At 41.6% G+C, this 26,370-nt stretch overlaps 1 protein-coding gene across 1 annotated transcript in view; it reads left to right on the top strand.

Annotated features, from left to right (window-relative positions):
• Positions 1-26,370, top strand: part of SYN2 (synapsin II) — a 199,849-nt gene that overhangs the window by 54,264 nt on the left and 119,215 nt on the right. Inside the window, exons 2-3 of the mRNA XM_054076892.1 lie at positions 20,477-20,534; positions 22,903-22,994. Of these exons, the coding sequence (XP_053932867.1) occupies positions 20,477-20,534; positions 22,903-22,994 (150 nt within the window). The remainder of the gene's footprint in view (positions 1-20,476; positions 20,535-22,902; positions 22,995-26,370) is intronic.

A 26,370-nucleotide genomic window follows, 5' to 3' on the forward strand; every position in this document is an offset into this window, starting at 1 on the left:
ACGGTCTCGTAAGAGTAATGAAAGAATGAAAAAGACGGGTAATCCCTCTTTTCTACATCAGTTTACACACACCAGAATGCTGGAAAACCAGCGGTGTTGCCAGTCCTGAGGAGTAATAGAGTCTCTGAAAATCTACTTCTTTGATAGAATCATGGAATGGTTTGGGTTGGAAGGAACCAAACCCGTCCAGTTCCATCCCCCTGCCATGGGCAGGGACACCTCCCACTGGCTCAGGCTGCCCAAGGCCCATCCAACCTGGCCTTGAACACCTCCAGGGATGGGGAAGCCTCAGCTTCTCTGGGCAACTTAGGCCAGCACCTCCCCACCCTCGTGGTGAAGAATTTCTTCCTAATGTCTAGTCTAAATCTTCCCTCTTCCCATTTAAAGCCATTCCCCCTCGTCCTATCGCTCCATGCCCTTGTAAAAAGTCAGTGTATGTGTCATCGTTGTTGTTCCCCAGCTTTTTTGCAGCCCCTTTCAGTCCTGGAAGCTGCTTTAAGATCTCCCCGCAGCCTTCTCTTCTCCAGCTGAACATCTCAAACTCTCCCAGCCTGTCCTTGCACGGGAGGTGCTCCAGCCCTTGGGTCATCTCCAGGGACTCCTCTGAACTCACTCCAACAGATCCATGAACGCAAGGCTCCAGGCAAGGTCTCACCAGAGCAGACCGGGGAATCGCCTCTCTTGACATGCTGGTCACACCTCTGATGAGACCGTATTTAAAGTATCTTTATCCAGTTTTTTACTGGATTTTCATTTCTCCTTCTGCCCAAATCATCTTGGGCAATCGGAAGTATTTTTCCTATGGAACATATATCGCTTGTGTTAATGATTTTCCAGCTATTCAGAAGCTGCTAGAACATATTTTGAGGTAAAGAGCAGCCTTCTTCCTGGGCAGACGTTTTTCTTGGGTTGTTGAGTTTCTGTTGTGCGTTAACTCTGGCGGGCATGAGCTGGCCCATGACGTGCAGGTGTTCAGACGTTTCCCTCACCCCACTAGCTGAGCATATTCCATAGATAAAAGGTACAGTGGGCAAGAATGAGTAGTGCCTGCCATGCTCGCACATTTTTCTTGTGGATATTCACATCTCTCATCTGGAGAGCTTTTTGCTGTCAGCTGTTTGTTATCAAAGTCTTCCTTTAATCAAGGTCACCAGTGTTGAAACTGATTGTGCTTTTGGTCTGTGGGACACAATTATCTTCTCTCTACAAAGGTTTTGTGATGTGAACTCTTGGTGTACTGGGAACTGTCTGTCTCTCTCCTTATTCGTATTTATGGAATGTATTTATGTGTTCCTTTCCAATTAATAGGACAGGAACATTTGTTAGAAGAGACGTATTCATGAGGTGCCATAAATTATTCTGTGTGTGTATACTTAAATGCTGGTTGGAACAGGGTAGGGGTGATCTCCTATTCTTATGTTAAATTATGAGTCAGTTGTCATTGAGTTCCGCATCCCTCTTAGAGGTGCAAGGGACGAACAAGCGACTCAGGACGCAGACTCACCTTCACAGTGAGTGATGGGTTGAAGCAAGGGTAGAATGATTTGGGGTTGGTATTTTACATAATCAAAACCTTGCCATCGATTTCTTTTTTTCATCTGAGAAATTGTTTTTGAAGAAACGACGTTCTTTATTAATAGAGAGAAATTTATGTATGGGAAATAGATTCTTACCCAGGACAATATTTTAGGGAGATTTGCTTTCAGTTTTCTTAGGGGCATCATTGCCTTGTTCCCCTGTGCCTATCACACTGCGATGGTAGCTTTTTCTTTGTTCCATTAATTGACCTGTGGTTTTGTAATGATTCTCCTGCCCTTTCTAGTTTTAATCTGTGACTTTACAGTACGTTGAAGTGCTTAAAGTTGAGTAAGAAACCATTAGCGTGTGGTTCTTGTTGTCTAATGCTTTTGAGAGTGGGGAACGTATATGTCATGTTGAGATAGGTTGCGTAGTCGTGTTCTTTTATCTGACCTAAGGTTTGTCATGCTTAGAAGCACCTTGAAGAGAGAGCAAGCTTCGTTGTTTCATGAGTTTCTTAAAGCTTTTTCTCCCCCTTTTTTCTTTCCTTTTTTGAGCTTATTAGAAAATTTTATCATGTGTGCTGGCAAATCCTAACCTCATGCAAATGAAGCAGAGTACAGCTGCATTCAGCTGATAACAGAGATTTATTTAAAGGGCTCTTATAATGGTATTTGGGATTTCATAACACTGAATTTTAGATGATGATCGTGCTACTGATAATTCAGTATTAGTCTTCAGCATTACCATATAGCATTAAAAATATTCAGTGCTGTTATTGTACCTTTATTCCGATGAAATCTACTGAATTTTTCTTTTCCGTAGTTTCATTTTAGTCTCGTATCATGACAATGGAATTGCTGATGAGACATTACAAATGTGTATGAACTCAGGTAGTGAAGATCTTAAAAGAGCTGGTGAGTCAGACTCCACTAGGAGTATTGGACTCTACTGGCCCAGCATAAATTTGATACCAAGGAATGATTTTCTGAAGTTTGGTTGCTATACTTCAATACCTATTAAAAGAAGGTGCTTGTTAAAAGCCATTGCACCAATTTGCCATAGTGATCTTTCATACCATAACCTAGTGAAATAATTTCCACTTGATTTCTTTTCTCAAAAAACTGCATGTATATCATATATAAAATATATTATACATTAGGTATAAATAAAATAATTTATTGGAGTTAATTTGAGAATTATGAATTGCACAAAGTTGGATTTCGTGAGTCTATTTCTGTGTTTCTTTGAGGTCATCTACTGTTGCTGTCATTTAAAGCTAATAGGCCAAGAAGCTCACTTGTCCCTGCCCTCCTGCTGTTTCACTTGTTCTTGGGACATCAAGAAAAAGGGCTAAATTTCAGCCCAGTCCTTCTCCTCCTCTGGTTTTCCAGGCAGCTGCATAAGGGCTGGACTGGGGTGGCAAAATGCAGTGGCCACTGGGATGGTCAAGGAAGAACATTGATTTTGATGTCATTGGCCTCAAGTCATCTTTAAATGACTGTGGAATTGTTCTGTTGCTCTCTGTGCTTTCTTGCTCCTCTTTTTTCCAAGTCCGCTTTGCCAGCAATGTCTCCATTCTTCACCCTGTGTCTTTGAGGAAAGGATATAAAGTGATTACTGGATTGATTTGAGGACCAGTCCCTGTTGCTACACCAGTAAATCCCTTCCAAACTCACTCCTCCTCCGTTCACTGCACAGTACCTCCTGGTGCACCCTGGTCCTTGTGCCTATCACTGTGAACATAGAATCATAGAAGAGTTTGGGTTGGAAGGGACCTTAAAGCCCATCCAGTTCCAACTTCCTTGCCGTGGGCAGGGGCACCTCCCATTGGATCAGTCTGCCTGAGTCCCATCAAATCTGGCCTTGAACACCTCCACAGCTTCCCTGGGCAACTTGTGCCAGGGCCTCACCACTCTCATGGTGAAGAAATTCTTCCTTATGTCCAGTTAAAATCTGTCCCTCTCCAGTTTATCCCCATTGCCCCTCGTCCTATCCCCACAGCCTTTGTGAACAGTCCCTCCCCAGCTTTCTTGTAGCCCCTTCAGACACTGGAAGGTCACTATAAGGTCTTCTCAGAGCCTTCTCTTCTTCAGGCTTCTTGTGCCGCATCTTGGACTTCTATGTCACATCTGCATGGATCGTTCAAGAGATTCTCTGTGGCAGCAGGGCAGCACATGCCTGTGTGCTCTGGGATGAATTTCATTAGAAATGGGAAGCCCAGGAAAAATACAATTAGGCTTTGTGCAGAAAGCTATTAATCATTGGCAAAGTGAGTTTAAAAAAAAAATGAAAGCCTAGTTATCGAGTGTATTTTTGCTATACTTTTATTAGAAGGTTAAGCAACAGATGATGGAATGGTTGTTAACGGCGGCTGCACTCTGTTAATTTACCTTCTGTCATCTTGATGGCGGTTTGCAAAATGTCACATAACCAATGGTTCTCAACTCTTGGTACAATACTTGCGCTCTTTAAAAGAAGCCACGGATTTATAGAGTCAGTAAAGGAAACGTGCTGTGCTCTTTTTGCAGCCTTGTAGACACGCGTAGGTGTGTATGTATAGGCTCACATCTGTGTTGTGTTGTGTTTAGGTGTGAATGTATACGTGTGTATAATAGAGATACAGGCGTGCACAGAGGAACACCCACCACTTCACTTCTCGGTTAGGCATCTGTTGTCAAAACAGCTAATTAAACATGAAACACAAGTACTGCGAGTGAAGTTGAAACTGTGCACAAGGACCATGACGTTGTGAGCACACTGTCTTCTCTGACCACCCAAGGAGCATGAAAGTGTGTGCTTAAACCTCTGAAACAGCTTAGAAAAGATAAAGCAGCAGAAATGAAATAGATCCTGCAAGGGAAAAGGAAAGCAGGCTGGAAAAGATTGTGACCATTCTGAGTTACTGTTGGGTGGTATGATGTGGAGAAGGGGGGAGCGTTGCTTTAGGGTTCTAGGAAGAAGCTAGAGAGGAAATATTGGTTTAGTGTGTGTCTCACTTCATTAAAAGCATCTTCATAGCTGGAGAGAGAAAGGGTATGGCTTTGGTGTGAAGTACTGCTTTTGTCATTGGGAGAGTCAGCTCTTCCATACCTGTGCCAGCAAAGCGGGTCCTGCAGTACTGCCCTGGGGAAACAAAGACATCACTCAAAAGAAGAATAATGATAGATTTTTATGTTCTTTTTTTTTTTTCCTTTTCCTGGTTTTGTGACTTTCTTGGCTTCTTTTTCAAGCTGTGACAATTTCGAATGTATCAAGTAAGTTTTTGTCAGATAAAAGTACATGTGACTGCAAGTTTGAAGATTAAAACTAACGTTCCCGTATCACGAAGGAACCTTAGCAGTTAATGAATGTAAGGATATGGGCTTTGGGCCTGATCTGTGTCCTTTCTGTTTTCAAATGCTCTCACACTGAGATTTAATTAGGGCTGAGCAGTAGTCATGGCATAGCAGCTGTTCAAGTCACAGCCAAGTTGGTCTGACAATTGCTTTTCCACACCTTCAGTGAAACCAACACTGTTTACAAACTGTCCTAATATTGTGAACACCCAGAATTTTCTTGTGAGCATCTTTTTTTTTTTTCCTTTCTAATTAAAGTTACAGCTTTGGGGAATCAAGTAGGAATCTTAGCTCTACTTTCAAATAAATAAGCTTACAGTGCCTTTAGAAGGAATGAAAAGCGTACAACAATTTGAAAGAAGAGTACACTATTTTCCTTTAAATAAATGTTTCTTAACATTTAGGTGTCTTTTAAGCTAGTCTTGTGATTTTTATCAGGCCCGTGACTCAGATTTTTTAATTATTTTTTTATTCTAAGTTTTTGCTCTAACAGATTTTGTCTTCCCACAGACTGCCTCCCATCTGTTCAGGGTAGTGGGTTTTCTGCCTGTACTTGGAAAGGAGCATATTGCAGGATTTGAGGGGAAAATTCTACCTTAAGAAGCCGCTAGCCCTCAGAGGCTTGGTTGCCAGGACTACTCCATCCTAGGCAAATAGGATAAAAAGTTTGAGAGCTTCTTGCAGAAAATGGAGAACTATAGCCTGCCTACGGAAAGAGAAAAAAGATAGGTGTGATAACAAAATATAAACTTCATATCAACATTGTGATTGAGAAGTGTTCAAGCTCTCGAATTTTCAATACATGTAGGTGGATGAGTGGGAAGAAGGGAAAAGGAGTTGGAGGGTGTGGATCCAGAGATGAGACAAACAGTTGTAATACCCTTTGTAGGGAGGTGGTATGAAACAAAGAGACTCGGTAAAATCTAAATCGAGTGATGGATTTGATATTGTGTCATATTAGAACTGGGAATAAAAGTATCATAATATTGTGGTTTTGAATTAAACCCTTAAAAGAACGACTTCCTTCAAGCTGTCTAATCCAGAAAAGATAGTCAAAACAGGGTGATTCGCAAAAGTGTGGAAAGGATGAAGAGTTTTAAGGCTTGGGCATTACCTTTGAAGACTGTGTTTTCAAAAGCAGTGTGGCCAGCAGGGCGAGGGAGGGGATTCTGCTCCTCTGTTCCTCTCTTGTGAGACCTCATCTGGAGGATTGTGTCCATTTCTGGAACAGGTCCAGAGGAGGCTACAAGGATGATCCGAGGACTGGAGCACCTCCCGTATGAGGACAAGGTGAGAGAGTTGGGGTTGTTCCGCCTGGAGAAGAGGAGGGTTCGAGGAGACCTTATAGTGACCTTCCAGTGCCTGAAGGGGCTACAAGAAAGCTGGAGAGGAACTGTTCATAAAGGCTTGGAGTGATAGGATGAGGGGCAATGGGTATAAACTGGAGAGGGTCAGATTTAGACTGGACATAAGGAGGAATTTCTTCATGAGGAGAGTGGTGAGGCCCTGGCCCAGGTTGCCCAGGGAAGCTGTGGCTGCCCCATCCCTGGAGGTGTTCAAGGCCAGGTTGGATGGGCCTTGGGCAGCCTGAGCCAGTGGGAGGTGTCCCTGCCCATGGCAGGGGGTGGAACTGGATGATCTTTAAGATCCCTCCCAACCCAAACCATTCTATGATTCTATGATTTCTGTTGCTTCATAAATCCTTCCCTTAATTTGCTGTGAAGTGCTCTGTGCTTGTCGTTCACGTCCACCTTGGAAGTGAAGATAGTGAGGCCAAGTGCACCTCCTCAGTTGCGCAGTCATCTTGAAGAGTATTGGTCTGTGGCTGGTTGTGCTCATGCGGATGATACAGTAAGTCGTGCTCTTTGCGGATCTTGCCATTCCTTGGGTAGCAGGGCTCTGCTGGGCAGTATTTCTGTTCTTTGCCCTGTGTTGCTTATTGAAATGGCAGCTCTTTGGCTTGTGTTTTAGGGAACAGAGGTTGTTTGTTAATGAGGAGACACATGAAATATGTTCTGGGAGGGAAGCAGGGGGACGGGCCTGAGGTGTGGATTCTGTAGCGATATGTCTGGGTGTGCTGGATCGTGTCATGTGTGTCTTATAAGGGGCATCTTGTAAGAGAAAGGGCAATATTAAGCCCTGCCAATTAGTTGCTTCCATGACAGCAAGGTGCAAAATACAGTCCAGTTTGCAACAAGCCTGTGGAATTGTTGTCAAGGTATTTTTCTAACTGGGAATTGTGTATGTTTGTACAATAATAACCTTTGGGTTTCTGTTGGGCTCACCAAGGAAATATAGTAACACTGCAATGGGAAGAACGTCTCCCCTTAATTTGTTCCCTTCTGAGCATGTGTTGAAAATACGGTGTTCGAAATTGCTTTGATACACTGCCCTGCCAGAAGGAATGTGTGGTGCTTTGAGAGGAAGTTAGTGAGGGAAGGTGGAGAGGGTTTAGTGTCTTAAAAGTTGTGATAATCGGATAGGTTTGTTTATTTCTTATTTATGTAGAGACCTAATGATAAACAGGACTAAAAGTGACCACGTGTTGTAGTTTTTCTTCCAAATGACTGATGCAGAAACCTAAGTCATAAACTGGTCCTGCAAATTTCCCAGTTTTGTTTGTCTCGCAATTCATGAGCCATAGTCCTGTCTTGCATTCGTTTATGAGCACAGGGTGGCAGTTTTTCTTTTTCCCTCACCCTACCTGTCAGCTGAGCATCTTGATCTGAGCTCGCGGTACCAGACAGGAGAGGCGCGAGGGCGTTACGTTGGCAGCGGGGGACCACAGGCTCACCAGATGTCAAGCTGGAGGTGGAACCTGCTGTTTGCCCTTCTTCCACGCGCGACACAAATTTACATGGGAGATTTTCTCTACTGGGAGAAAGAAAACCTGAGGGATTTTAACCTAGCTGTTACTCTTTTCAGTAGATAATTATGCCCTGGTTTTATTTATTTAATTTCTTAAAAAAATGTCAGTCTCTCAAACTGAGCTAAAATATAAAGGCAATTGTCAGCTTTTTGCCAATGTCTCTAATTTGTGAAAAGCTGAGCAGTAGCTCAGGTTGTGATAAGTTCATTGATTTTATTTTAATCTGAGCTACAACTGAAAAAATACTTCAGCTGTTTCTTTTCCTCTGTGGTTTTGTAGAAGCAGTTATAATGCACAGTAGGGAGCGGCAGTAAAGAGATGGAAGTTACTGTTTAAATGACTTTATTTACAATTATTAATATTTCAGTTTACAATTAAACCACCGTTACTTTCACATTAGTACTTTTCAGTAGGTAAATTGAGAAGGACTCCAAACTATTTTTTTTTTAATTTAAATGTGGATTTTCGTGGTGCTTCAGTTTGCAGTGAGGGCTTCCCGGCAGGCGGCAGTGCTTGGCTGAAAGGCAGGAGGCATCCTCCTCTGGTCCAGTGCGGAATAGGTGACACTTTCTGCAGGAGCTTCAATTGACGTGTGGAAATTCATTATCGCGTAAACACAGACGTGGTAGAACTGAGTCCTGTTTTTTTTTGGCTTTCCTTTTCCAGCAAAATAGTGAAAGCGGTCATCCTAGTGAATTTAATGGAAGTCCTGAAGACACACAATAACATAAAAAGATTAGAATTTTTGTTTTACAAAATATTGATAGAATGGACTGAATTTGAAATGCATTTAGAAGAAATACCTGTAATCGTGACAGTCTTTATTTTAAGTCTCCAAGATTGGTTTTGGTTGCCCTTAAATCCTGATGAAGGAATCTGTCCTTGTTTAATACATAGTATTAGTGGATGTTATGATATTAGATTATCAAAAAATGAGATCCACTGATAAGAAATGTACGATTCACCTATGACTCAACAGTGCAAATTTCTTTTGCATTACCTGCTGGGCAATAGGGCAGTTATTGAGGATGGAGAAACTCAGACAACAGGAGCTTAAAATGAAGTTACTGAACATAATGCTTATCAGGTTTGTTGCCAGTTGCCATGGGAAATAGATGTTGTTGCAGAAAATACAGTTATAAAACCTACTGAGGATAAGAGCGAACCTCTGAAGAAGCGTGCACAGGGCCAAAGATACAATACTGCCTTCAAAAAGTAGTAAGAAATGTTTTGCTGATTTGCTTAAAAAAAATAAATAGCCATGTGTGCAAATCCTGGTGAATTTTCTTTTGCTTTTGCCATTACGGCTTCCTTGCTCATTTTGTTTTGTTCTGTTGGTTTTTGGGTTTTTTTTTCATCCTAGTTCATAACTGAAAAAAGAAGGATTTTTAGAAAATCTGGCAGTCTGCCACTGTGTGGGAGTTTGATACGAGAGTTGTCTCGGAGCAGTTGCTGATATAACGACAGACTAATTTGTGTTGAGGCAGTAGCAGACTAGAATGGGTGTAGGTAGCAGCCTTTCTCTCCTAAGCAAATCAAACTTGGAGGATGGTTGTCCTGGGGCTGAAAGGTTTTCAACACATCCTGCATTTTTTTTCCCCAACAGGCTTTATTGTAGAATAATCAAGAAAACATTCTTACTCTGAATGCTGTTATTTGTTCATGTTCTGTTTACTCACCAGGATGATCATTCTTGCCCAGAGTCATAAATTCACTAGCAAAAATATTTACCAGTAACTAGCTGCAGATTGTGGATCTTGCGTAACAAGGGCTTGAACATGGTTGCTATTTTGGTCTTTGCCAAATGGCAGCGTCTTCATGGGAAAAGCACTCCCGTCTTTTTGTCTGATGACTCCCGTCCAAGCGAGTTGGTGCCACGGGCTGCAGACTTGTGGTTGCCCAAGGATGCATTAGTGGAAAGGTGACCTGGAGCATAAGCCAGCTGCTTCCATTAGGGGCTGGAGTGGGTGGGTGTAGCTCTCGAAGTGGCAGAGGGCTGGATTCCATGCGTCTCTTGGGCATCCTTGACTAACGTGCTGTTCATCACCAACTCAATTTAAAGCGGTCTTTCTGTACAGCTCCTAGGGAGAAGATCTGCTCTCATCTCTGAGACTTTGCAATAGCCTTTGCTATTGTGTTCAAAACAGAACAGGACCTATTCTCAGCCCTGCAGGCACTGGGGGAATTAATCCCATAGATGTCAATCAATTCTGACATGTTGCTGTGGTTTAGTATACGTAAAAAGCATCTGCTATTTGCATCTTAATTGTTTCGTGTCTGTTAAACTAGCATTTTCGGGCAGTGAATCTCATTATTATATTTGACAGCATTTAGTTATGCTTGAAAAGAAAAAAAGATCAACGATGTTCCTCAGGGATGGGGAAGAGATTGGAGCAGGGTTTTAGCACACCCAGCGGTCGCCTCTGCTCCTCACCGCTGTGGGTGCTGCAGCAGCAGGGCTGGGGGCTTGCAGCACAACCTCGGCAGATCTCTGCTGGAAAGACCGGCATACGCCGCTGGGTTTCCCAATGCCAAACTCAGGGTACGGTGTAATTATGTCTTGCCTCGCTTTCAGAGCTGGATGTGACCTGTGTGTAATGCACACCTCGTGTGGAGCAGCCTGTGCTGCTGTAAGCAAACGCTTGGAGCAGCGTGGGGCTTGTTTGAGTCCAGTGTGCTTTAAGCACTAAAAACTGATGGCTTTTGCTCTACAAACAATGAAGAGGGTGTGAGCAGTTGTGGGATTTTGCATTACTGTAACGTGTAGTTTGACCAAAATGAATATATCATTCATGGCGATACTGTTTTTTAATTCATCTCCTAATTAGATGCACTATAAGCAAATAAAGTGTTTGCACAGCTGCCTACAGAAATCCAAACCCATCTGACGCTACTTTCCTGAAAGTCATTGTTGTGTATCCTGGGCATTTCTTGTCATTAAAGGCTTCCCCTTTGTCACCTCATCCTCAGGACTTGTCGTGTGTTTTGTGTTACAGCTCCCAACAGATGATTTCCTCCCTTCTAGTTGTGCAGCTTGCTCCTGTGTGAGAATTCTGAAAGCTCGTATTCCCAAGGTCAGGCTCACCTGGGGAAGAGATGGGAATGCTTCCAGTCCCGTGTGTTAGCTGTGGTGCCAGTCTACTGGAGAGAAAAATAGAATTCATTGACTTCAGCAGTACCAGAAAAATCTGTTCTCAAATCCATAGTGGGAAGCTGAAAATGCTCAGGAACACAGGCTCTCAGTTGTGTGGCTTTTGAGAGAATATTCAAATCAATAAACCACAGATGGCTATTTCAAGTACAGACAAAAATATACGTGATTATACTTTTAAGTATAATACTAAAGCACAGAGTTGTTAGTTTAGTTTTATAACATACTTGGAAGGATTAATTCTGAGCAGAAGAGACCGTTCCTTTTGGTGAAAGGATTAGAGTATTGCTGAAGTCTTTGCCTTGCTGCATTTTCCGAAGAGCCCATTTGTGTATGTTTTGCAGGAGTCGGTAAGCCAGTGCTGTAGTTTTCAGTTCTCTGCTAATGTAATATCTTGTTGGAAAAAATATCTAGTGGGGATTTGATAGGAAAACGGTACCAGTGTGTCTGAAAGTATAACCAGAGGAGGAGGACGGGGAGGTACCTGGAAGATCTGGTAAATCTGCTACACCATTCCATGGGCTTCCCTGCAGAACGTGGCATAAAATGTGGGTAGGTGGGTTTGTTTATGAGAAAAAAAAAAAGTTAAAAATACTGACATATTTTCTATTCTTTTGGTGCGCGTTTGTAGTGAGAATTATCAGTATAATGTGTTTCTCATGGCTGTTGTAGCCTGAGTATTTTGGAGTGATTGGTTTTTCATGGCAGCATTCCGGACGTTCCTCCAAAGCTAGTGAGTAGATAAAATCCCTGATTCTGAAGTTCATTCTTCCATAATAACAGACAGATTCATATTTTTGTTCTGCTGAGAGCAGTGCATGAAATCCTTCTTTCCTTGGAGGGGGATTGCTCCGGAGGTACCACCCAGTGTTCTGATGCGCTGGCAACCTTGGAGACAGAGGAGTCTGTCACAAAGCCAATGAACACTGAGTGTGTGTGTGTGTGTGAGGAAGAAAAAACACCCTTAATAATATTGATGCATTCAATTTAAAATGGGAAAGGAGTATAGAAAGCATTAGCTGTTGCTACTCATTTAATCCACACTGGAGTCAGTGGTGAATTTCCGTGTAGGTTTTCGCTAACACTGTGTTAAATCCTTGGAGGCTGTTTGTAATATTGCTGTTAAATGCTTCTGGTAGATCTAAACTGCATATAAGTTAGGTTTATGCTACGTGTCATGCATAACATCCATCGTTTAGCCCAAGCATGCACTCAGCTTTCTGATAATGGAGTATTTGCCCTGTTTCCAGCCAGCCTCCGGCTCCAGCCTGGCCCCAGCTGCCCTGTCAAAGAGCGGCTGATGCCAGGGCAGCTGCCTGAAGGCCGCTAACGCCAAAAAGCTGGCCATAATTCTCTCTTTATCTGTGATGGAAAACAATTTTTTAGCCAGTCTGAGATACATTTATTTCTACAGAAGAGGGCAGCAAACGCCGCGTACTTGGAGCTGCATCTGTGAAGATGCTAAAGCAGAGCTGGGAAGACTAGGATTTTTAATTGATCTGCCCAGAGAAACAGGGCAGCGCGTCTGGCTTATGCATAGGCGTAAAAGCAAGTTTTATTTGTGTGAAAAAAACCCTGAAACATCAGAGGCTGTTTTACACTGACTATTTGGGATCTTGATACAAATGGGGCATCTATTATTCCTGTAACATGACACTGTGCTAGGATGGGAAGAGGCTTTGGATCTACACCATGGAGGTGAAGGGAGCTGTGAATGAAAAATCAAAGCAATTGCTGATCCGTGAAAAACCTCTTTATCCTTCACTCATTTAAATCATGTTCAGTATTGGTGGGGCCACAGAAGTGTTACTGCAAGGGTGGGAAATGCTGCGGGGGTCTCTTTGGGAAAGGTACTCAGACTTGCTTGCACCATCCCTGCCCATGGCAGGGGTTGGAACTGGATGACATTTAAGGTCCCCTCCAACCCAAACCATTCTATGATTCTACTATATCTATCTATCTATCTATCTATCTATCTATCTATCTATCTATCTATCTATCTATCTAAAAAATAAACCAATCTGGCAGTTGTGACAATCCTTCCTTCTCCCATTACCCCGTGTTTTCCCTGGGTCTCGTCCCTGTGTGGGGCTGAAGATCCAATGTGTGCCATTAAGGCAGAAGGTTTACTGTTGTACTTAATGAGGTTCAGGTGCTGTGCAGGGTCTCTTCCACATCCCAGCCATGCATCCATCGCTTGCACGCTTCCCCCGCTTCCTTACCTGATGTTGACTGGTTTGTTTGGAATCTCATCTACAGGACGGGCACAGACGGAAAAGACCGGAGAGGGTTTTAAGGTGCAGTTTCTGTATTATGCGCAGGATCATTAAAGGTGAAAATTCAACCAACGCGATAGCCCAACATGTTATGTATGAAGTGTCACTTTGTAATGTCTCCAGACATAAATGATTCACGCTTTCTCCCCTTACAGTGTCACACATGTTGCTTAGAGGCATTTAAAACACCTTACAGAATTCGGTATCAATAGAAAAATTAAAAGGCAGATAAATTTCTGCTGAAGAGGTTATTGAGAACATGGATTCCATCTCGCTCTGTGCTGGTTTTTATGGCCTTTCTGATGTCTGAAATTACCTAATGTTAGTGTGAAGTCTTCTAGGCTTGCTTTATTTTCATTATATCAATAGGAAAAAAAGCAAACAAAAATGTCCCTAGATGCTGTTTCTTGATGGTTGTTATTTTCTTGTCATAAACTGATCACCAGTGGCTGTGTTGAGTGACATCTTTGCCTTTTATTTAAGGGAGTGCCTTACTTTTTGAACAGCTGCTCATTAACAGCGTGTGCTACTTCATCTTTGGTGTCAACAGAATGAAAAGTGGGAAAGAATGGACTTCTGAGTTGGTAGGGAGACTTGGAAATGACAAATTTACCTTTGTCACTTCAGCCTGCAATATTATGGCCTTGGCTGTTGTGGATAAAACTGAGAAGCTTAAAGCAGCTGGTGCAAAATATGCAGTTTTTAGTCTTAGAGCACTAAGAACCATTAAAGCCTTCGTCGCTGTTTAGAGCAGCCCGATTTCGTAATCTGGCTGGTGATGTTTTTCTGCATAAAAGTTGGGACTTCTTGTTCATCTCATGAGTACAAAATATGTTAATGAACCTATCCATGGGAGAACGTAGTTGTCATTCCAATGAGTCTACCAGATTTGGGAAAGATTAGAGTATGTTGTGTCGGGTATGAGCTCTCCTAGCGATGAGGGAATGAACATTTAAAAATACTTTCATTTGTCATCTAATTTAAAATAAAAAGCCCACAGAGCTTACGTCGTGACTATAAATCTTGTGCTGAAGTCTTGGGCTCATGGCAAAAATTGCATAATCGGAGGTGTGGGGTTTCGAGACGTTACCAGAAAGGCAGACAAGCATTTGGTCATGAAAGAGCACTTGTTTCACCTCGAGTGGGCAGAAAATTAGGCATTTGCAGTAAAGCGTGCTGTTCATCCAGAGTAGGAGGTGTTTTCTTCTCCATCAGATCTCTAGTGCTAACTCTGTATTCAGGCACAGAGCAGAGTGACAGACAGAAGGGCTCCCGGTTCAGACAACAACGATGCTTCTTGGGCTGGAACATCGGTACTGTGGAAGAATAAAATGGCTCTGTTTTGTTTAAATAATCTGCGTAAAGGAGATAACATTCCGATATATGCCAAGGGAATGGGATAATTTGTTAAAAAAAGAAAAGGCTAGCAATAAATTGGAAGAAAAAGCCTGGGCTGAATCAGAGCTTCAGATGCCGCACAGAGCCGTTCTGAAAAAAGCCGCTGCCGGGCAAGGAGTGTGTGAGCACAGAAAGGGAGGAGGAATAATCACTGCTTAATAAGCATTCTTTATTGCATAGATTATTTACACTTTCTTTTTTTCATATGCTTTTAGAATCTCTTTGGACAGCTGTGCTACTGTCTGGGAAAATCCTCCACTGAAAAGGGTTTATTCTCTGTTTTTTTCATGAGTGTAGCCATCACCAGTGAAGGTAAAAGTAGTTTGTGGACTTGGTCCTATAAAATGCAAATACGATACAGATCTTAGAATTAGAGAAACATAGAATGCTTTGGGTTGGAAGGGACCTCAAAGCACATCCAGTTCCAACCCCCCTGCCATGGGCAGGGACACCTCCCACTGGCTCAGGCTGCCCAAGGCCCATCCAACGTGGCCTGGAACACCTCCAGGGATGGGGCAGCCACAGCTTCCCTGGGCAACCTGGGCCAGGGCCTCACCACCCTCATGGTGAAGAAATTCCTCCTTCTGTCCAGTCTAAATCTGCCCCTCTCCAGTTTATACCCATTGCCCCTCGTCCTATCACTCCAAGCCTTTCTGAACAGTCCCTCTCCAGCTTTCCTGTAGCCCCTTCAGGTACTGGAAGGTCGCTCTAAGGTCTCCTCAGAACCTTCTCTTCTCCAGGCTGAACAACCCCAACTCTCTCAGCCTTCTTCAATAGTTACTTCTAACAAGTTTCTAATGGGTTTCTTGTATTTACAACAGTCTTAAAAATCCTCTGCTTATGGAAGAGGTAATAATCTTACTCCTTTAAATGCTCCTTTATTGCAGCTTCATGATATGTTTGTGATCGTGCTTTTAAGCCTTTAGTTCCTTGGGCAATTCTTTTGATTTTATATTGAAAAAAACTGTTTTCAAAACTGCTCTCTTAATAAGCACGGCCTCCAGAATGGGCCTAGATTTATATCACTGAAATGTTAATTGTCATATAGGTAATTTCATTAGATTATTCAATACTTTTTCATGGGGTGGGCGACAGGTTTACCAACTGCATTGTGCCAATGTCTTGTCTTCTTAGCGCTCTGTGGATCACAGAGCAGTGCAAATGCTGGTGATATCTTAGACACGGTCATATAATTAACAGAAAAATTAAATAGGTGTAAATTTAATTTCCATTAAATGAATAGAAAATACGGAGTGCTGGAGGTGGGTTGACTGTTCCTAATTCAACATGAAATTACAGCAGCACATCAAAACCTCTTTGGCGTTTTCTGTTCCATCGCTGAGGTTGGTGTGTGAGACTTGAACATGAAAGTGTGGCTGGTTCTCTGTCAGCAGGATGCTGAAATCTTTACGTGTGTGTGGCAATGCCAGTTAACTGCTTATTTGAGACCTCTATGTGAATGTATAATGTGTGTGTGGTTATATATGTGTGTGTGTGTATGTATATGCACATTGCCTTGCTTGAAGGAAATGCTCTGCGAGCGTATAAACATTGACAATCTGCAGTTTTGTGCTCTAGAGGGTGCTCCTGGTCAAAATGACAAACCAACCTTTGCCCTATTGTGCTAAACTGGCACTGTAATTATTTTTGAGCATACAATCTTCATACTGATGGGTTCAGTATTTCGTTCCCCAGTTTGGTGTTCAGAGAAGCCCAGTAATCAGTGTTGAAATGGAACCGATCCCTCTGCGCGTTACTCTGCGTGTACAGAAAGCAGAGTACGGGTGCTGCACTGAGCTGGAAGTGCAAACTGCAGAGCTGGAGGGGGTGCAGGGCTGGGAAAACAGGAGCCTTGCACGCAGGAGCAGTGCTCTGCAGGACCGGACCTCAGGGATTTACTGGATGCGTGCTTTTGACTTTACTAAAAACTGTTGCCATTAAGCTCTGTTGCAGCGTTAAAGAATGCAAAGTGAAGCGGTATGAGCTTGTGGCAGGTTAGCAAATTATTTTCCCGTTGATTTTGCTGCCACTCAAAAGCAGCACCGGTTTCAATGCTTTGTTCATTCATGTGAAATGAAACCACGTTACTTCCATGGCACGGTGAGATGCTGCAGGCGTGTACGTAGATGCTGTGTAGTTTAAGAGGGAAATATTTTGGGTCTGGTTTTATGTATTTGAAATGCTTTTAGTGATTTGTACTTCATCCATGGTCCGCGCCACAGTTCAGTAAGTAGTATGAGTTCGTACTGGGCTGCATCCATGGCAACTGTATACTCTATCGTTGTTTAGTTTTAAATATGTGAGGTTTATATCCAGAAAATGAATTGTGAAGCAAGTCATGCATAGATATTCTGAGCAGATTCTGACTATAAGTCATCATGCTGATAACTCCAGTAGGCAGCATTCGCATACGTAGCTGTCCTTTTTCTCTACTTTTAGGCTTTGGAAAACAACACAGTGAGTTTCAGATGAATACAGCTCAGTTAAATATGATGTTTCAATATAAACAGCAATATAAAACTTTAAACTGTGTCCAGACATCGTTAAAACTTTCAAGAGACAGCCTTCATGTTCATATGGAATTTCAAAACAAATTCGGAAAGGAAAATAAATGATAAATAGTGTTTATTTGTTAGACTTGTGATTCAGCATCTTTAACTTGGTACAGATTTCTTTCCTATTCTTCCCACCATACAATGCAAGAAATCATCAACACTGGGCAGCCAAATGGAACCTGACCTGGAGCATATTTGTTGTGTTGACTCTTAGAATCATAGAATAGTTTGAGTTGGAAGGGACCTCAAAGCCCATCCAGTTCCACCTGATCCCCACGGGATCAGGTTGCTCCAAGCCCCATCCAACCTGGCCTGGAACCCCTCCAGGGATGGGGCAGCCACCACTTCTCTGGGCAACCTGGGCCAGGGCCTCACCACTCTCCTCATGAAGAAATTCCTCCTTATGTCCAGCCTAAATCTGCCCCTCTCCAGTTTATACCCATTACCCCTCGTCCTATCACCACAAGCCTTTGTGAACAGACCCTCTCCAGCTTTCTTGTAGCCCCTTCACATTCTGGAAGGTCGCTAGAAGGTCTCCTTGGAGCCTTCTCTTCTCCAGGCTTTGCTCATGCTGACAGCCAACCTCCCCCTCTTCTCCAGTGCCGTTCCTGGAGTTCCTTCAAGCATCACTTCCATCCTACGGAGGTGCTCTGAGAGTTGATACACAGGTATTCTGTGCTCAGTACTAAGGGTGATAAGGTGTAACAGGAATTTCAAACTACGTTCAGTGGAATTCTGTACATCAATTACACCAAAGAATTTTGTTCCCCATCTCCTCCCAGTGCAAAAATAAAAATTAAGCAAGAACAAAATGTCTTTGATAGGATTGCACGTTTCTCGTTGTAAAGAGGAAATCATTCCAGCAGAGCATGGCTGTGTTTGATATCTGCAGGAACTAAAGTGAGACCTTGGGTCTGCTGCACTCGTGCTAAGAATTCTCTAGTTTGTTCCAAAATGGCTGAGTCATCACTTTTTGTTGTAAGTTGTTTGTTTAGAAAAATCAACATAAAGTTTTGCAGTTGTAGCTCAACATTTGGGGAATATTATTGAGCATTACACGTTTTTATAGAAGTTATTGGTTTAAAACTTCTTGGCAATTAAGTCTCTTTAAATATTGAAATGTCGTATTTGTTTTCAAGCCTCAGATTGCGTAACTTCAGTCAGTCCTTACTATTACTGTTTATTTTCAAAGCTGAAGTCATTTGTTGAAATGTGAATCGCACCAGAGTTCAGTGGTGTAAAGGTTGCCTCATCTAAATGATGTTTAAGTGGAACGACTGAATTTAAAGGAATATATCTCACCATAACTAATGTTTTTGAGCCCATTCCAATACCTGAAATGCACTTAGTGGTAAAGAATTGATGAGCCTCTCCTTGGCTCTTTGTGGTTTCCTATTTTCATCTTCTCTCATAAAGCAGTATTCAGTTGCTGATATTTGTTAGGGTAAACATTGTGGAGATGTAACCTCCATCACGTTCAAGTTACCATGCAGTTTTGAAGAAACTTGAGTATTGCTCCAAGCTTATTTTTCAGCGTTGCAGAAGCAGCTTCGCTATAACATTTACTGTGTTATATAGCCGACATAATTCTATTTACATTAAATGTGTGTTATGTGGTGTCCAGGAAATGCATTTACCTCACCTGTTTCTGCATCGGAAATAAAACCTCATGCTGTTCCCAGAAGAATTCAACAATACCATTACTGTTCGGTTCAAGGGGGTCAGATTTGAGGTTTGAAATTTTTTGAGGTGATAAATCTTAGTTTTTCCAAGAGGCCTCCAAGCTGTCTGTTGTTATGATCAGTTGCTTTGCTCCTGGGACAGCTGTGGTGTTCTCTTCAAACATGAGACCTTCCTCTCTGCTCTGTGGCTTTGGTAGACTTCTCCCAGGGTAACACAGATGTCCTTGGTTTTCCTGCACGTGGTCCAGCTGATGCCTCAACATAAACAGTGTTATGAAACATAAGCCTTGTCCAGACATCTTTGGAGTTTTCAAGGGGCAATTTTCGTGTTCATGTGAAATTTCAGAAAAAAAACTGGGAAGAAAAATAAGTGATGAATAGTGTTTCTCTGTTAGGCATGTGATACAGCGTATAGAACATCTAGTTTTGGAGTTGGCAAAAATATTTGATAGCATTATCTTGAGTGTGCACCTTATATAATATTTCAGACTTTGTATTTCCTATGTATGTATTACGAGAAAATCGTACAAGCCACTAATGCAAAAGCTCTTGATTGTTTTCTTTTTACTAGTTGTGTCTTTGTACAGAATTAACCGGTGGGCAGTATTTTACTGTTTGTTTCAGTATAAGCACTTTCTTTGCTTTCTACCCCCTGTTATCCATAATACCCAAGATAGCCTTAAGAAATACGTTGCTTAAGATGCAGTGTTTTCAGTTGATTATTATGAAGTTTGGTTCTTCCACTACTGAGACCAATAGCAAAACTCTTCTGGCCCTCAGTGGGAAAGGGGTTTTCCCAAAGCAATAATGAATCGGTTTTGATGTGTTGCAGATACATTACTCTCACTGATGAGGTCAGTTTAGTTTAACGTAATTGTGTTTTGCCAGATGTTGGAAATCATAGAGAAGTTTGGGTTGGAAGGGACCTTAAAGCCCATCCAGTTCCAACCCCTGCCGTGGGCAGGGACACCTCCCACTGGCTCAGGCTGCCCAAGGCCCATCCAACCTGGCCCTGAACACCTCCAGGGATGGGGCAGCCACAGCTTCCCTGGGCAGCCTGGGCCAGGGCCTCCCACTCTCATGGTGAAGAAATTCCTCCTTATGTCCAGCCTAAATCTGCCCCTCTCCAGTTTATACCCATTGCCCCTCGTCTGCTTGTTGGGCCTGGGAGACTGAATCATTGGATTCTGCTTTATCATAGCAATCCCGTGCATAATAATTACTCATAAACCCTCCTTCAGATTAATTACCTTGTCTCTAGTCATCGTTTAGAAAAAGCAAAACTAATTAGTAAAATGAACATTTGCAAATGAGGTGGCAGCGGCCTCCAGTACCTCTCATACTTTCTTTAACAAGAGGGTGAAGTTTTTAAGCGTATTTTTTTCAATAAAGTGTTTTTTTGAAATTAACTAAGTGGACAAAGGTTAATATGAGCAGTTGTTTGGAAGTTACTCACATTGAAATGACCTTCCACTGGCACTGTTGATTTTAATGAGAGCAGGATTGCATCTTTTTACTGGTACTCGACTGATACGAATAGCTAATTGTGAAATGTATATTTCAGGTTAATATACCCTGTAATGCTGAAAATCACATTTTGTATGCTTTTTATCACACAGGAAGCTTTATCTAGCTACTGATTACAGATACGTATAGCCTTGATTTTTTTTTCTCTCTCTTTTCCTGCAGGGCCAAGGCTTTTCGTGGAAAAAAGGTCCATGGAGAATATGACATAAAGGTTGAACAGGTAACTAAATGACTTAATCCGAATGTTATTTTTGTAGCTGTATATTCATACTTATATGTGCATGTATGTATAGATAGAGAGATATGTAGTCCTTTGTACTTCAAAACCGTGTCACACATAAAGCAGAACACTCAAAGATTTGTGTTTCATTCCGATGAGGCTCTTTTTAGAAGATTCTGACCATAATTTGCACAGCATTAGAAACAAATCATACTCAGAAGTTGTTGCTTAGAGACTGTGAATGTCCCAGCCGCTCCATGAATTACATGTTGCCTTCGTAGGACTGATTGCTTCACTTAAGAATATCCACACGCTCTGGATGCAGTGCTTGCACACGGAGATTCGAAAAAGTGCTGAATAAATATGGAGATCTAAGTCAGGGTGCCTTAGGATGACGGCTGTTTTATTTGAGCTAGATAGCTGAAGCTAAGGAAGGAAATAAGCCTTTTCACTGCTTTTCAGTCTCAAATTCTATGAAAGATACTTCTGTAAGAAGCTTCAGTACTTAAACGGAATTGTTTTTTTCACTAGAATCTCAAAGAGTGAGGGGAAATTATCAATAGCTGTGTGGATTCAGCTTATCTACATTCACTGTGATGGTACAGCATCGAGCTCTGCTCCATTCTTTACACCATTGAATATCTGCCCATGTTCTTGGCTTGGAAACATGGAAAGCTTTGCCAGGGATCTTCAAGAGTTTTGAGGGAGAGACGAGGAAAAGGAGACAAGCTGTTTTGTCTCCAGACACCATTCACACCTACCTCAGACCATGCATCACACCCACTGTCTCTTTAATATTAACAAAAGCTCTGTGTAAGCCTAGAATTTCCCTCATGCGGTTTCTTGTAGGTCCGGAATCACCTGTAATCAGTAAGAGACTGCCGGTTGCTGAACTCTACTGATCACTTGGTAACACGTCGACGCTGTGACAGTCGTATACCAACAGAGTTACTAACAGCTGCTTTAGCGTTCTCTTGCTGGCACCAGAGCACTGGTTTATTTTTATACCACTTACAGCAGCCCATCTATAACATATGATGTCTTCTATCACGTATGAAAGTTTTAACCGGCAAAATCTGTATTGTGAAGCCTTGTAATTGTTTCATCTGATTTAGTGATTGGAGAGCTCGGTTGTCAATCTCATATTAAATAATTAATTAAATAAATGATTTATATAAATATAAAATAAATGAATGTATAGATATATATTATTTATTTATGTAAATATAGCAATAATATATTTATATAAATATATAAATGAGATTAAATAAATGATTCCTTAGTGCTGTCAGCCCTTCTACAACTGTTTCACTTTCTTACCATTTGCACTGGCTTTAACAGTGGTCTTAAACCTGCCCCTTGTGTTTAGAACCCTGCAACACCGATCCAGGAGAGGATAGAAGCGTGCAGGATTTGGTGAGGAGACATCCAGGCTTGAAATCAGGCAGACACTAACGCTATTGAATTGGAACGTGGGTTGGAGTAGTCAACACTTGCCTTAACTGAGCACTGAATTCTGAAAGCCCTACGTGGATTTTACTTAAGAAGACTTTCAGTGATTCTGTTTTTCAAGAGGAGACTAATGAGAATTCTGACGCTCTGTTCTGTCTGAGTGTCCGGGATAGCAAAGACGCTTTTATTTGCCCACTAGAAGACAGTTGGCTGCATTTCAATTATTCTGCTGTGTAATGTTATTGTAAAGTGCCTTGAGAGTTTAAGCTGATGAAAGGCTGTGGATAAATGAAAAACATCCTGTCCTTTCCTTTCAAATAACTGTAGATTCAGAGTATGGAAGTGATTCCTTTTAAATTCCATTTTTCCAGTGTGAGAAGACACTTTGAAAAAGTTATTTATGTGTGAAATTTGTGACTACATTGTGTGTTAGCACCAGATCTTTTAAAAAGAAGAATAAATGCACGTAAAGGAAATAGGAATGGGTAAAGTACATAAAGAGGCATTATATGCTGTAAGAAAACATTCTCTTTATTATAAAGTTAATTTAAAATTGCTTTTGTACTATTTTCTTCAAAACTTTATGTAAATGGTTGTTGAGTCTATATTAATTTCTTTGATAGCCCTATGCAAAGCAAAAATGTCTACACGCCTATGCAGACACGAATGAGGAGATGCACTTGTTGCTGCCCCACAGTGCTTTTTCCTAAAGTTTTTTACTGTGTGCTTTGTTTTTATTAGAATTTATCCAAATGTGATGTGTCATATCTTGCAGTTACTGTTGGGTCACTATCCTCTTAGTGCTCGTGGTATTCCAAATGTATATTGTCAGCAGTTCAGATGCTAATACTTAAGAGATTTCGGAAAATAAAGGTAAAATAAACCAGAGAGACTAATGTGAGTCTTCTTTTCATAGGCAGAGTTCTCAGAAATCAACTTGATAGCCCACGCTGATGGCAATTATGCAGTAGATATCCAAATATTTCGGAATGGCACTAAAGTTGTCAGGTAAGATAAACTAAATAGAATAACAGCAAAAAGCAATAAATGACAATGTATGCACGGAAGAGGTACTGAATAATTTTTTTTTATATCTGTGTGGTAGAGATTCTGACTGATGCGGTGCACCTTAGTCATTGGCATGAAGAGTAGGGCGTGAAATATCTGATCGGAGCAGCAAGTCCTGTTTGTGACAGGAAGGACATCTCTCACCGTTTTGATCACATGAAAGATGGATTTGATTAAGATGGGAACAAAGTCTGGTACAAAGAATACAGGGCTGGGAGATAGGGTTATTGATTTGGCTCAGAGATATTGATAGGGCGATTTGATAGTGTAGCAATAAGATGGGGGAATGGTTTTAAACTGAAAGAAGGCAGATTTAGATTACACCTTAGAAAGAATTTGTTACTGTGAGGGTGGTGAGGCCCTGGCCCAGGTTGCCCAGAAGTTATGGCTGCCCCATCCCTGGACGTGTTCGAGGCCAGGTTGGATGGGGCTTTGAACACCCTGATCCAGAGGGAGGTGTCCCTGCATATTGCAAGGAGGTGGAACTGGATGGGCTTTGAGGTCCCTTCCAACCCGGACCATTCTATGATTCTGTCTTCTATGTCTTCGCTTCAGAAATGAGGGCAGTTTTGGCAATTTTGTATATGCCAGACTTTTCCAGATGAGCAATAATTGTATCCAGTGTGGAATATTTTCTATTGAAACGGGCCAAGTCATAGCACTTTTCTCAGGGTAGTTACTGGAATATCAGTGTCTTTGGAAAGAGTTCAGTTTAAAAGCCCGAGACTTCCCAGTAGGCTGTTCTGTCCAAAAAGGCTTATTCCACTTGAAGGCGGGGTAATTTTACCATTTTTCTCAGTGAGGCCATCAACAGCCCTGTAAATATAAGGGAAGAAAACCAGGGTATGTCTGCACAAAGTAAAAGCTTAAGTGAGAGCGAGCAAAATTATTTCAGGCAGCACTGTATTTTATCTGCTCTGTGGGGATTACTATTTTGGCCAGCACAGTTCTGTATAAGTGTAGCGGTTGGTTGGCTGAAGGATTGTATTCAGAAAGGTCGATCGAGCCACTAACAGTGATCTGGTAGCTTGCTGCTTATATTTCTCTCTAGGCAGGAGGAAGAGTTCAGGGAGCAGGACGGCAGACAGAGTGTGCTGTATCAGTGTATCAGTGTGATTTGCACAGCATCTGTCCGAGTGAAAGACTTGAAAATTTCTACTAATTCATGTAAAAAAAAAATTAGGGAAAACATATTGAAAGTAAGCCTCCTTTAAGCTTTAGAATTCACAACTGTTTAATCTCTTCAATGCTCTAAAAATACTGCAGCTTAATACAACAGCTACTTTTGCCAAGTCCACCAGATTGTTCCCTTAGAGTAAGAGATTTGATTTTATTTTTTTTTCTTTAATTTTCTTTCCCAACGATAGAAGTTTTGGAGCCAGGAAATCTTGATCACTGCTCCTTAGTGGCCTTTCTGTAGAGAATTTTCCAAACAGAACAAAAATATTGCAGCCAAGTTATCATCAAAACAGGTCAATATTTAATGTGAGTTGGGAACCTCCATCCACCAGGATGTATATTTGCAGTGTAAGAGAAAACATAACTGCTGCTTATGTTAAGAAACAAAAAAATCTTGTTGTGCCATCAGATAACTCTGATAATGAGGTGGCAAGTGCTTTTATAACACTGCAGTTTTATGGATAATTTATTTAACCAGGTAGGACTACCTGAAGTTGATAAACTTCACTCAAAGCTGGGCGAGATATCAGCGTATGTGTGTCTGTGTTCTGGTGTGACAAGGATGTGCAGATGTGATGGGAGAGCAATTCGCTGTTTCTGTGATTGTTTATCAGGAGACAGAGGATATTTTTGAAAAACAGAAGTATTTTTTCACGCTTGGTCTGTATCTGCAGAGAAGTGCTACTCCTTATGTCGCTTTAAGCCTATTTGGGTTGTGAAGTTTGTTGCCAGAACTTTGGAATGGGCTTCTTGTTACACTGTGGAATGCAGAGATAGCGATGGGTACTGCTTCACCTTTTCAGTTGAGAAGAAACTTCCTTTGAAATCCAGTGTTCAATATGGGTCACACAGTGGGATGTGGGATGTGTTCCTGTCTATCTGTCTCGGCTGTCAACAGAGATGGGAGAAACTGCTGTCCCACTAGGATCAACGTCCACATGGAGTATGGAGAAGCATATTGCCGAAAAGGCCTGAATACTGAGAGGAAAAGATTTCTGTTTTATTGATGTGAGGTCCTGAGTGACCTTGGATTCTAGATAGAATATAGGGCAAAATACTAATTAATGAAACCATAGAAATGTCAGTGACAAAATTTTGGTGCCTTACTTTAGGAGGAAAACGCTGGGTCACAAACATCTGCCTGTTCAATTTTTGTGAAGGAATATCGAACCATGAAGAGTGATACCTCGTGTCATGTAATGGCTTTGCATTTTACACATGCGTGAGCCAGGGTTAAAATTGTTCTCATGACCTCCTTCTGCAAGCACGGCCGTTCCATCCAGTGGTAGTTACAGAGCTAGAACAATTATGTCAGTGTATAGTACCCCTCTGAGGAGTTTGTGCAAAGCAAAATATCTGATGTATTTTTTAAAGGACGTTCTCCCAGTTCCCCAGTTGTTCCATTAAATTGGTATTTTAAAGGATACTTTCAGTCCTTTGCTTTTATTTAAAACCACAGCGCTGAGTTTGAGGTGATGTGTAATGCCCTTTAGCATTGGTTTAGATGATAGAAGGGGGTCTGTTCTTTCACTGAGGGGTCTGCAATTTTGATTATAGCATTGTTAGTCCTCTAAATATTGCACTTGGCTGTGCTGGTAGATTGAATTCCCTCATTTCAAACATTTGGCACACCACCACGGAGCCGGGATCACAAATTCTCAGAACCATGCTACAAATACTTGTTTGAAACTTGGTAAAGGCAAGCATTTCTTCACAAGTTTTGGTCATCGCTCTACAGTGCTGTTTTAATGATGCTCGACAGCAAATCTTTATAATGTTGCTTTTGCCAAGTCTTGCATTACATTTGAAAGCCAAGTTAAGAATCCAGCTGCATTCAGGCTGAACCTCAGAACTGCTTAAGCAATTTTAGCATTAATTTTAGTTGGGGTTTTTTGTTGTTTTGTTTTTGCAGAGTGGCATTTCTGAATAATTTTGTAATCTTCAGACTTCACTCCAGTGTACAGCTTGTGTTTATTGAAGGCATGTGAAGAATTACACTGAGTTGCAATGCTAATTTAATTTACCCTGCAGTCATACCTCTTTCAGGAGGTTGATAGCTTCAAGCTCTTAGTGGTTTTTCCTCCTGTAAGTTTGGATACAGAAGAGAATCCTTCAGCAGTGTGAAGAGCCTCTGTAC

The sequence above is a fragment of the Cuculus canorus genome, chromosome 11 (assembly GCF_017976375.1).
Source record: "Cuculus canorus isolate bCucCan1 chromosome 11, bCucCan1.pri, whole genome shotgun sequence".
NCBI lineage: Eukaryota > Metazoa > Chordata > Aves > Cuculiformes > Cuculidae > Cuculus > Cuculus canorus.